General features: G+C 48.0%; 1 protein-coding gene across 11 annotated transcripts in view; it reads right to left on the reverse strand.

Annotated features, from left to right (window-relative positions):
* The window catches only part of PACS2 (phosphofurin acidic cluster sorting protein 2), an 84568-nt gene that overhangs the window by 51897 nt on the left and 19628 nt on the right, over window positions 1–13043 (reverse strand). For all 11 annotated transcript variants that reach the window (XM_030032414.1, XM_030032409.1, XM_030032408.1 and 8 more), the window contains exon 2: window positions 2895–2982. In XM_030032414.1, coding sequence (XP_029888274.1) covers window positions 2895–2982 — 88 coding nt within the window. The remainder of the gene's footprint in view (window positions 1–2894; window positions 2983–13043) is intronic.

Raw genomic sequence — 13043 nt, forward strand, 5'->3', positions numbered from 1 at the left:
TTCTTTTTGTGCACTCACCCCTCCCTGGGGAAAGTGGAGATTTAAACCTGTTTAAACAACTGCGAGTAGTTGGGGTTACAAAAGAAAATAAATCTACTAAGCATCACAGTGGAGTCTGGAGATCTGATAGTATTACAGGGCAACTCCAAATCAACACTGTTTGGGCTGCTGTACGCTAACCAAGTTACTGGGCTATTTACTGTGTAAGCATTTCATTTCAGAGAATGTTTCAGGGAAAACTAGTAGGAAAGCTTGACAGACTGCTGCCTAGCAAATCCTTCTGCACTGTTCAAACACAGTGGCAAGTTTCAGAGGTCCCTGGCTCAATGTTCTGCTGAGGCTGCAGATCTGGCTTTGTCCAGACGGGCTGATCTCCCAGAAGCACAGAACTGTAGCAGCATCTGGGAAATCCGAGACAGACTGGGGGGGAGTAAACACCTCCCAGCTACATCCAAAGGAAAATCTGGTCTGCCCATATCAGCCTCAAATAGCATCCTGAGATGAGAGAGAGGCAGAGACTCATTTACATCCCTTCCTCCCCAACGTTGCTCAGGCAGCCAGAGCAAATGCTGTGATTTGCAGTGGTGCTTCAGCTCCTGCACAACACAGCGCAGGCTCCTCTGTGGAAAAGCTGAGGTGCTTAAGCTCCAGCAGATCAGAAGACAGACAGCAGAGCAGGGTGAGAAAGCGAAGTGCTCCCCCCCAGGAAAAGCAGCATGCGTGCAAGTAAAGCACAGCTAGCCTCGCTGCTGGCAACAGCGGCATCTGTTCCATTGGTGCAAAGCTCCTAATAGCAGCAATCTTGCTTTACTTGTTATGCAACTCGAAATCTAATGAAAGACCAAATATAGCTGCTTTTAAAAGACCGCAGCAGATAAATAGAGCAACGGCTTGGGAAATACAGTTGACAACTCTTTGAACATCACTGTTCAAGAGGCTGCAAGGAGACACGGGAAATGCAGGTAAGATGCTCTCATTAGGTCTGAATTCAGTCATCCCCTCTGGAAGGACTCCAGTGTCTGACACCTCTTTTGCAATTCCTCATACAAAGGCAGTGAGTCATTTGACAGAGATCATATATTTGATGATCCAGTATCATCAGCCTCAAACAATAGCCACGTCAGAAACCTGAGTGCTAGCAAATTAAGTGTCCCTGAAAGAGCTTGTCAGCATCATCATCATAACCTGCAAGCTGTAAAGGGACTTCTAATAACAGGGCTTCAATCTGCCTGCGTCTGAGACAGCTGCAGTGCTACTGACCCACTGTTAAACAGCACATCACAGCGAAATATGGGTGCTGATTCAGCACAAGGGACACCCAAGGTGAGTCACCCTCTGGGACAGTGGTCATTCCAGCCCCTGTCTCCTCTAGGTCAACTGGACAGAGGTATCAAGGGCAAAATAAGGATGGCCTGGGGATGCAAGCTGCAGCCTGGGACTTGGCAGATGAGCACCCCAAACAGGGCAAGTCCTTCTGCCTTCCAGTTCTTCAGGATCTGCCCTGGTGTAGAGAGGACTGCAGAACAGCAGCTCAGGTTCCAGCATCTGGATTACTGTAGCAAGGCAGATCACAACACGTACCCAAAATAGACAAGAAAGTCCTATGTGTTAAAACTCCCTTTGTACTTGCAGGTCTGGGGCAAGCTTGCACCCTAAAAAAGTGTAAGCAGTGAGCAGTAACCTGGACAGGAAAAGAAGGTTTTGCTCTCGTAAAAGCTACTGAATTTTCCAACCCAAGTCTGACACACTCTCGGCATAGATCATTCACTGACAAGCCTCAGACTCTTACAGTGATGCGTCCACCACCTAGGAGTACAAACATACGGAAAGCTTTCAGCCCTGATAAGCAGTATCTGACAGCCCGGGAACCCACATCTGTGCTTCTTCTGAGGTTCCCACGAATCCAGGTGTGTGAAACAATTCCCTGCCTTTTGCTCCCTGCTGTGGGTGCGTGAACCCCCTCCAACATAGAGGGGACACATTTTTACCCCAGCTGGACTGCTCGTGGAGATGCGAGATGCCAGTTAAATCCTCAGTTGCATGTTCTTGCACCATAAAGCCTTCATGATTTCACCTTCCAAGCTCGACTTTGTGTGCTTTGACACAACCAGCTCTCTGCAGGGGTTTGCCAGGTTCTTTATTTGACAAGCAGCTGTTTTTCAGCATGGTTAATGGTATTTTTCTACTTATAGGTCTGCTAGGCTTTTACTCATTAAGTACTTCAGCATTTGCAGTGGTGGGAGCTGAACTGATGCTACGACACACTGTGGAACTGAGTCCCCTTCCTTCCTGGCCTACCTCCAATCAGTGTGACCTACATGTAGGCACCTAATTAAATGGCTTAAACATATGCCGTCAAGTGGGTTATTTACCTAGAATGACAGCTGTATTCTATGGAAACAAATTAAAACATACAGGCACCCTACAAATCCACTGACAAGCACCTGGCTACAAAATGACTTGGACTCTTGATAGCAGAGCTGCCCATCAGCAGAGGAAGGCCCAGTCTCCAGACCCCCCAAAACCAGGACCAAGTTACCAAGATGTTCAGCCCTAAAGTGAGCTGAAGCATGTTAAACAGAGAACCAGATTTGGATTCAGTGACAGCTCGGGAAGAAGTGACAGCATATGATCTGTAAAGAGCATTTTTACATAAGATAAGCTCATGCTGAGCCCTCAGCAAACAATATTCTTCGCTTACAACAGTGAAATTCAGTAGGAACATGGGGGAAGGATCACAAGAGACTCTCCACACATCCAAAATGCCCTGATGTACTTGAGAAGAAGCCCATGGCTGCAATGGACCCTCACACGGAGGTGAAGCTCAGCTTCGGCATCTGCCAGTATTTTTACCCAAGCAACACATTTAATTCTTAGAACTGAGCAGCAATTACCTGCATTTTGACAGCAATGACCCCAGAAATAAGCTCCTTATCCAATTCCTTTAAGACTACCAGTTTCTTTAATGTCAAGCTGCACAACCTGCAAACAGGAACAGAAGAGAAAGTTACAATCATGCCTGAAAAAGGAAAAGGTCTGAACAGCTTTTACACACAGCAGTATCCCAGTTTGAGGATGAACAGGCTCCAGATACAAGCCACACACTGATACAGTCACAGACAGCAGAAATGTGAGGCTTCCCTGGCTTTTCAGACTGAATTTCTCCAACCTTTCACAAACACAAAGAGGTGGACAGGACGTACATCTCTGTTTGATACAGACCCACAACCACATGAGAGCGCCTCACAGCACAGACTTCCACTGACCACAGCCTGGGAACTCTTGCTCCGAGTCAGACCAAAACCTTTAGGGTCAGAGGAATTAAATTCCAGCAATATAAAAGCACTGGGTCAGTCTAATTTTAAACTTGTCTACAAAGCTTTCCTAGATTGTTGGCTTTTTCAGTTTCAGACTCCTGGCTCCCAAAGATCTCACTCCCACCTCCTCTTGTCAACCCATGCATTCTCCTCCTCACCCCCAAACAAAAGTGCTAGCAAGTGGCTCAGGAATCTCTAACGGGAAAGGAAAAAAAAAAAAAAAAAAAAAAAGAAAAAGAAAGGAGAGGACTCAAGTGGTGCCCTCTGGCCCTGGCTTTCACATGCCACACATATGCAAGTAAATCACATTCTTCACCCAGGCAATGCTACATTGTTCTGGTTAAAGCTGTTTGCACTTCTGCCTTCCAGCACTGGGAGCTTGGGAGAGGATGAAGTATGGACTAGGTGCAGCTGAGTTAAAGCTCTGAGGTAATGGGACCACAGTATTGGCCCTGTCACAATTCCACAGAAGTTAAGACCAGCTGGTGTAATTAAGAAGGCATGCCTAGAAACAAACTTCAGGGAAAGATAAACCCGAAGCAAAGACAGCTCAGCTTGAGGAAAGCAGAGGCCAGAGAAAGCTGCCAGGTGGGCTCTAGTAACTAGACATCATCCATCATGCTGGCCAGGAGCCAGCACTGGCTTTCTGTCAGGTCCCTACCCCACAGCACAGGCATCTTTGGTCTCTGCCATGGGAGGTTAGCAAGCCTCAGCGTGGCTCCTCTGAAATCCACTGCAGAGCTTTCTCCCAGAAAAAGGGCTGTCCATGAAGCGGCCAAGTCCAGCTGTAGATGGGAAGGGGAGCTGACGCTGGATTTTGGTGCATGCCCAGGCAGCAGTAGCACAAGTGTCATTGACTGCAGCCTGCACTTGAACTACACGACTCCACACTGGTGCCAGGAACCCAGCAAGTCACCACCGCAAGAGTGACTTGCAGCTCCACCACCTTCTCCACCATGGTGGGAAGCTGAAACATTGCTTTGCTACAGTGCCTGAAGTAGACACAATCAGCCTGGTACAAAAACGGCAGGAGAGATGCAGCTAAAGGCTCTTCCCAACAGGAGCAGTGGCAGATGTCGAAGCAACTACTGCCTGCCTCATCCAGAAACACCTGTGGCTCTGCCTGAACTCTGCCCTCTCGCACAGGGCTAGGAACAGGGATGAGCTGGTCTTAGCTCTTATGCTCTTCACTCAAGCACCTCTCCAAACCTGCCCTTGCCAGCCTCCACCCCAGCCCATGCTATCTGTTCTCTCTGCTCATTTCCAAAGCACTGGTTCCTGCAATCAGCCCCCCAAAAACCAAGAGAAAGAGAGAACTAAAAGCTCTCTCCTTTGCAGAGTGTTGCATCAGAAGACAGCGCAGCCAGAGATGCTCTAGAAATTACAAGGAAGGTGGAAAAACTGGGTCTGCCTGGGCCTGCATTCCCCTCTGTCACACCATCAGCAGCTGCGCACAGTGTCATCGAGACAAACGTGCTAGAGAGCGCGAGCCTGGAGGCGCTGGGTGCCAAAGGAGGGACGGCAGAAGCAGGCAGGACAGCTGCAGCTGCTGCTGGGCTGGCGGAGGGGAAACCAAACACACTTTCACCCATGGGCAGAGCCTCCCCCTGAGCAAAGCAGGCCCCTGCAGAAGCAGGAGAGCACAGACCAATGCATTGGACTGCAAACCCTAGTGTCCCTGTGCACTGGAAGTCAAGTGAGGCTGCATCCTTCAACCCAGAGTGCAGGAGGCCACCAGCTTTCCCTCCAAATCCTGAACAAAACAGCAAGCAGAGACTCATGCAGCCACGGCTGTGAAGCAGCCGGGCCAGGATCTGGAGGAAGGAGGCTGTGATGCCATTTGTTTTCTTTGTAATGTTGTAGCTGGAGGACAATTGCGCTCAGCTTGCCAAAACCCACAGAGCTCCGGCCAGTCAGGTGCTGAGAGCAGAGGTAGGACAACACACTGGCATTGTCTCGGCTGACAGGCAAGGAACAAAGGCCTTTTCTCTCCAGCCCGGAGCTCAAGGATGAAAAAGGTACGGGAAGAAACAATGGTGTTCTCAGCACACACAGCAGAGCACAAGGAGGGCGTTCTGTTCTCTGCCGGGCATTCCTTCAATTCATCATTTATGAGCTTTGATCAAGGCCTGTGGAGCACTTGCTGCTTGGAAAAAAAATTAAAAAAATTTAAAAGCCTCCTTTACAGTGATCAGAAAAACAAAAGCAGTTAAAAAAGACACAGGACACATCTGCTTTCTTTATCCCCCATTGCTGGGCTGCTGGTACTAAAATGCGCTTCACATAAAAAACAATGAAATGTTTATATTCTCCATTGGGGGGGGGGGCAGGGAATAAAAATCAGACAGAGTTTAAATCCCACCAAATCTCTCTTACACTCAACACGCTTATTGTTCCGGGTCTTCAGTCTAAGTTTGCAGCTTACAAATCAAAGCAACCTTCAGAATATATGGCAGAAAGGGGCCATACCTTACTCAAATAATAATGAAAAGGCATATTCCAAGTGTGTCTCTGCATCCAGAATCAGCATGGTGCCCCTGCCACCAGCACAAGGATCCTGAACTGCTCACGCCTGCAAGTACAGCAAGGATTTGTCTGCCGTAACTGCCTCTGATAATGGCGGCACCTCCTTCCATACACTTATCTCTTGCCTAGGTTTTGCTGTACTTCTGTCAAGTCTCAGGGATCAGGAAGGGGACTGGTCTCACAAAACATTTCTATCAACGAGTCTGTTAAGATTAACCATTGGTAAGAAAAACAGGACAGACACAGGTAGACCTGGAAAGATCTGAAAAAAGAACAAGGCTGTATTTGGAAGTTTCTAATACATACATACATGATCTCCATGAACACAGGGAAAATAACCTAGCACACACACACAAGGGAACTGAGGAAGCCTCAAGTCTGGAGCTGAAAGAGCTTGAAGTATTTTGAGCAGTCTATAAAAAGCCTGGGACTGCAGTACAGGAGGTGCAGACAAACCCTTTCTTTGCATGTTTGTTTCAGCAGTGACCTATGGTTGCACATGGCGAGTTAAGCTAGCAAAAGCTCTAAGTTACCCGAAGCAGTGTTAAATAAGGGCAATGGAAATCTGAGAGCCAAGATATCCACCCTTTTTTGAAGGTTCATAGTAGATCGCCCTGCTAGGAGCACAGCTGGGTCCCACACAGCAGCAGGCAGTGCTTGCTGAGGAGGTTGCCTCCCCTCCGGTCACACGTCCCTGCCACGGCGATGAGGCACAAGGTACTTGCCTGACCCTGTTCTCAGGTTAACAAATCATGAGACAGCTTAACGCGTTCTACAGGAATAAAACTCTTCATCTTTTTATATCACTGCTGCAAGAATGCAGTTTTAAAGAGGAAACCTGGACCTGACCCAAAGGTTTCGAGTCACCCTGCTAACGCAAGTTGTGCTGAATAGCTTCATCACCAGCTCTTTGCTCATGGAGGCAGTTATCTGCAAAGAACATAACATTTTGGTAACCAAGATCCAGCAAACACGTCCAGAACAACCACATAAAGTGTCACATTCTTTACTCACTGGATGTTTTGCTTTTGCATCCCTCCGAGTAGGAAGATCAGGAAAATGAACCCCCTCCAAGAAAGAGTCTGCCTCACTGAATTAAATGTGTGTTTCTCCACAGGGAGCACAGTAATTGCACTGAGACCTTGCTCACGCAGAGACAGTCGAATCAACAGGAAGGAAAAATTAAAAATTAAAGACCTGTATTTTAATTAAGCCCGATAGAAGTCGAGAATAACAACAGATGCATCCACATCTATAAGGGACTCCAAGCACAAAATGGGAGCTGGGGCAGGAAGACTCTAGCTCAGTACACAGATACGCTTTGTCCAGGTTAAAAGCAGTGAAGACATTGTTCCTAGAGAAAACGTTTCATGCCAGAAGCGCTCTCCTCCGAGGTCTGTAAACCTCAATCAGCCAATGGCTATAAGGAAGGAATTGGTTTCCGTTTGGTCACTGGACAGTTTCACCTCATCCAAGTTATTTCAGCATTTCAGGACAGCAAGCAGCCTCCTACCCTGATGCTTTCAACCTCAACTTTGAGCATTTTGCTCTGAGCTGACACTTTACACCAAAGTCAGTCCCAAAATAAATCACGAGCCACTTAATGGAGAAGTGGAGGGAGACACCCACCTACACATGCTCTTGCCCAGACAAACAGAGCCATTTTGCACATAGCTACAGAGGCATCTGTGCAGGAGAGGCCGGAGTGAGAAGCCCTGCACAGCATTTTTCAGAGACAGCTGCTTAAGTAAGGTATGAACGCATGCAGCACACAAACAACCAACTGTACAAGCAGTTTCTTACACCTGCTTTGCACATGCCTGGGAAGAAAAGAACAACATGTGGATGCACTCATTGTTGCACTTACATGCTAAAGGCAGGGCTCTGTACTAGCCTAGGAGAGTTAGCTCGGGGAGAAAGCAGGGGAGAAGAGCTGTACTCCAATGTCACTGAAGCGTCAGAGTGGGCCTCCAGGCAAGGGTAGCAATGGTAGAAGCCGCAGGAAGAGTGCTTCTTCACTTTCCAAAGCTTATGAGCCAATTCCCTCAAAACAATCTAATCTTGGTCCCATTCTCAGGTAAGCTCCAAGGCAAGAAGAAATTAAATGAGGAGGCAAACGTCAAGCACCCCAATTTCTGTCATGCCAGAAACATAACCTGAGTAACTTGCAAAGAAACATAATAGTCTGCATTAGTCTCTGCTTACGTCTCCTTTGTTCAACACTTACCACCCAGCTAAACCACAACCTTTAGCCAGCTGTTCTGGCTACAGATCCACTCAAGTAAGCTTTAAGAAGCCAGGAAACAATTGCAGAGCAGGTGTTTTCATTGTTCTTGTTCTCAAGGATCTTGGAATCCTCTTCCCAGCATTAATACAGAGAATTAAGCTCTTAAGATTCTAGAGACTAAGATCCATAGAAATACTGCAGCAAGCAGGTCTTGTTCAGACAGGTAAGAGGATGGCAGCTTATTTTACACAACAGGCTCTACCCAGGACCTCACAAGGACACACATACACAGCCAGACACTATCCTTTTACAGCTGAAATACTGTCCTGCTCACTTCAAATATTCCTGCTCCAAACTGAAAATGCAAAAGGGGTGGGAGCATCAAAATTGTTCAGGCCTGCATAATTTTTAAAAGATCGTAGAATTCTTCATGTGCACATTTGCTATTTGAGGAGCAGCATGCAGTTAATATGACCAAGGATTAAAGTGCATCCAAGCTTAGATATTCCAATCCAATGTATTAGTTGGAAAACGCTGAGACATGTCTTCCTTCAGTGGGACAAGACATTGCTGGCTGGCTCTAGGGGGCTTACCCAAGGCAGAAAGGGATCAGGATCCCTGCAAGCCAAATAACTCTGTCTCACAAAACAGAGTTTACATATTCCATTGGCACTTCTCATTTCTTAGTGCTTCAGTAGTCTGGAAAGGAAAGGGCACTACTGAGGCGCAGCGATGCTGGTGAAACCCATGGGGGTCAAAGCTAAATCTCCACAGCTCCACATACTCTTCTGGTAGCCAAGCATAACTTCTTGTGCAAGCTGGCAGTTGTGTCACACCATGTTCTGACTACCTGGCCGAGACCTGATGTATTCCAAGTCACACCGGCAGGAAATCAGCCTGTCACCAACTGCTCGCTTCCAAGTACATGCTCTGAACTGTGCTACCAAGAAACACCAGCTTTCTCTCCCTTTAAGAAGTCATTTCAGCGAGAGCAGAAGCAGCTCTCTTCCACACATCTGTTGACCTCTGTCGGGATCTCAGTTCTCACACATGCTGCTATACATTTGGCTTCTCACACTTCATTTTGATGGTTTCAAATCCCTTTACAAGGTGACTTAGAGGGGGAAAAAAACCACCAAAAAAGCCCCACGAAGCAGAGATTAGGTCTGTTTCTCAGACAGGCAATGGTGTACAAAGGAGTTAGGCAAACTTACTGCCGTGGTTTAACCTCAGCCAGCAACTAAGCACCACGCAGCCACTTGCTCACTCCCCCCACGTTGGGATGGGGGTGAGAATCGGAAGAGTGAAAGTGAGAAAATTCGTGGGTTGAGATAAAGACAGTTTAATAGGCAAAGCAAAAGCCACGCACACAAGCAAAGCAAAACAAGGAATTCATTCACCACTTCCCATTGGCAGGCAGGTGTTCAGCCATCTCCAGGAAAGCAGGGCTCCATCACGCATAATGGTCACTTGGGAAGACAAACGCCATCACTCTGAATGTCCCCCCCGCTTCCTTCTCCTTCCCCCAGCTTTGTATGCTGAGCATGACATCATATGGTATGGAATATCCCTTTGGTCCATTGGGGTCAGCTGTCCCAGCTGTGTCCCCTCCCAAATCCTTGTGCCCCCCTCCACCCCCCCGCCCCAGCCTACTTGTTGGTGGCATGGGGTGAGAAGCAAAAAAGACCTTGACTCTGTGTAAGCACTGCTCAGCAGTAACAAAAACATCCCTGTGTTATCAACACTGTTTTCAGCACAAATCCAAAACATAGCCCCATACTGGCTACTATGAAGAAAATTAACTCTATCCCAGCCCAAACCAGCACACTCACCTATGTTTTGATACCATGCTGCCTGCAAAGCCAAGCACAGGCACAAGTCTAGTTAAATACACCTCTCCTGGCTTGCCTCTTTCAAACCCAGCATCCAGAACACCAGGCCTGCACGGCGTCCTGACACCAAAGTAAGCACCAATGAAAGAGCCTATGGTACTGGTAGATTAGGTTTGATCGATGTTTTTAAAGTTTTGAGGCAATAGGAAGGTGTTTTATTAGCTTTAAAGACTAAAATCAGCAAATAATGAAAAGCTGATTCATGGTTAAGGCTCCTTTGACGGACCATCAGGATTACATTTTCTATATTACAGATGAGACAAACACATCTGATATTTGTTGTATTAATTTAGTAGTAGCTGGAGTAAGCAGAGCCACCACCAAGGAACAAGCAGCAAGATGGAGACAGACCAGGCACAGCCACATCCATCTGACCAAAGCCCAGCAGCAGCTATGGGGCTAACAAGATTGCACGAGATACCCATGCACTGCAGTACAGCCTCTCGCCCAGAAAGCCTTGCAGCACCGAAATGCCAGTTTCCCATTTGAGCACCTAATGAGAGCAGTCAGTAGCACATATCAGGGAGGGGGAGCCTTTAGGATGTGGGCTGGTCAAGCCATTTCTGTAGCTAGGGCTTCATTTCTCAGCTAGCCAGCAACAAAACAAAGGCACAACCCACTAAGCTTATGTGAGCCAGCCAGGGTGGAAGGCAGCTCCCACCACATGCTTTACAGATTGGCACAAAAGCATATACACAAATGAGCAAACCAAAAGGAGACTCGGGGAGGAGGAATGCAAAAACAAATCGGGGGGTAGGGGATGAAGAGGAGAGACCTTCACAGCTGGAACAAACCCAGCAACCCTCCCCATCCCAGCTCACCCCTCCCTTGCATTGCCTTCCTTATGCAGCCTGCCTTCTCCTCGCTCGGCCCCTGCCCCAGACAGCAGCGCTTGTCACACAGCAGGCTGATCAACTGGGATCGGCTATTCCAGGCATGCTACAGGAACTCTGTCTCTGCCTACCAGGAGCGGTTCCCATCTGCCACTGAACCCTCTGGGACTAGCGGGAGCTGCACAAAGCAGCCAGCAGACGAGAGAGGGACCATCAGAGCTAAAGGCTTCCTGATCTGTCCACAGCATGCTGCAAAGCACAGAGCAGCACAACTCTGCCTTCATTTGTACCAGTATCCTCCTCCCAAGCTGACAGTGCTGCGGCCAGCTAGCTGCAAGAACAAAGAGAGCACCCAGCCTTCCAGCACACACCCAAGGAAATCTTTGCAGCGGTACCTAGCTATGTTACAGCCACCAGCCAGTGAGATGAAAGAAAATGCCTCAAGGCACACGTTTTCTCCAGCATGTGCCTTGCCTGGATGATAACCCCCAGTCTCTCCCCTGTCCTCTCCTCTACCACCTCCATGCCTCAACCCTGAGCACAGCATCTCCAAAGGCAGCGGCAGCAGCATCAGGTTGGGAGCTGTAACATCTCCACAGCAACTAGGGATGTCACAGCCCACATGCAACCAGCTCCCTGCAGCCACACAACAAATGAGACCAGCTCCTCCGACAGCTTTCTTGTTCCTCCTCACTCCCCTCCGGAGCAGTCTGATGGCAAATCCTCCTTCACTACTCTGTCAAGAACTCTGTTCTCCAAACAGCCACTTCCCCAGCGGCTCCCCAGCCCCATCCCAAGCTTGTATGTGCTTGGCAACGAGAAGCCAGTGTGCATCTGAGTGCATACAGATTCACAGGGAGGTCCTGCATCGGCCAGTCTGGTTTAGTATTTAGTATTTTTCTTTTTGACAGTAGGAAGCACAGGTCTCCAAGCACTCTTGCACTCAACTACTTTCAAAATGCTAGGTGCTATTCTGCTTTTCATTCCCACTACTGAACAGCCCACAGCGAGAGCTTGCTGCTGTGCTACCTGGTCCTGAGCTCTCTGCACATTGCTGTTAGCCACTTGGTACCCCAGGGAGACACCACAGTCCCAGCCACAGCACATACTGTCCCTAAGGCCTGCAAATCATTAGAGGCCAGGACTCAGCCTGAAATAATCCTGATATTCCCCTTCGTCTGTAAATCAGCCATCAAAGGCCCCCATCAAGAGGAAAAAAACTACGCCAACAGGACCCTTGACTTCAGGCCCATGTCAGAAGAGCTTGTAACGAAGAGCTCAGTTCTGCTCGGGTTACCCGTCATTGTGATCTCTTCATCATGAGAAATCAGGACTAGGAAGCCTCCAGCTAAGAAAGCAGTCAAGGAAAAACAGATGGCTTCTTCGTGTACCCAAATCCAAGCTTGCTCTCAGGGCACAAACAATTTGCCATCTCTCTGCCTTCTCTCCACTTTGAACAGCTTCCATGACACCTAATGCAGAGGTGAGCTGAACAGCCTGTCACTCCAGAGACCAGACAGGCTCACACCGTGGGGCGCATCAAATTGCTTCTCACTCAACCATCTCTGAAAGCTTCCCAGCTCATGAGCAAGTCAGACACGTGGCTCTCCCAGTCAAAGCCAAGACCCTGATGGCATGTAATTCTTAAGACTTGGTGCTTCTCTGAAAGATAACCACCTTACACCACTCTGAATAAACAGATTTCCAGAAAACTGTTGTAGGAGCTTTTTAAAAGGAATTTTGCGGGTGGGTTTTTGTGTTTGTTTTTAAGCTTGCTTTTCCCTTGCTGACCAATCTGGACCCAAGGCAGCAAAGTCAGGGCAGGTGGCCCATTCCTAACAGACCATCATTCTGTAACCTTGATTTAAACCAGTTGCATTGAGCCCCAGATGAACAGGGTTTTGTTTGTGAAGTCTGCAATATGGCCTGACATAAACAAGATGGGAGAACCACACAGGCATAATTAGAGCCCAAATGGCTGTTTGCTTTTTTTACTGAGAACTCAAAATGTCCTGTAAGGGTAAAGGCAGAGCAGCCAGCAGCAGTGAAAAACATTTGTGAACTTTGATAGTACGTTTGGTATTAGCCAGCACAGCAATCAAATATGCAAAGCATCTCGCTGGCAGGCTTGCTTTCAGACTAGAAGAACACTTCAGAGATCCCCATGCTCTTCTCATTGCAGCAAGTCTGTCAAAGCCTGCCATTCTGGCCTTCTTCCAGATTGGCATGTGCAGCCAGTCACCCCAAT

Source organism: Aquila chrysaetos, chromosome 12 (assembly GCF_900496995.4).
Source record: "Aquila chrysaetos chrysaetos chromosome 12, bAquChr1.4, whole genome shotgun sequence".
Lineage (NCBI taxonomy): Eukaryota > Metazoa > Chordata > Aves > Accipitriformes > Accipitridae > Aquila > Aquila chrysaetos.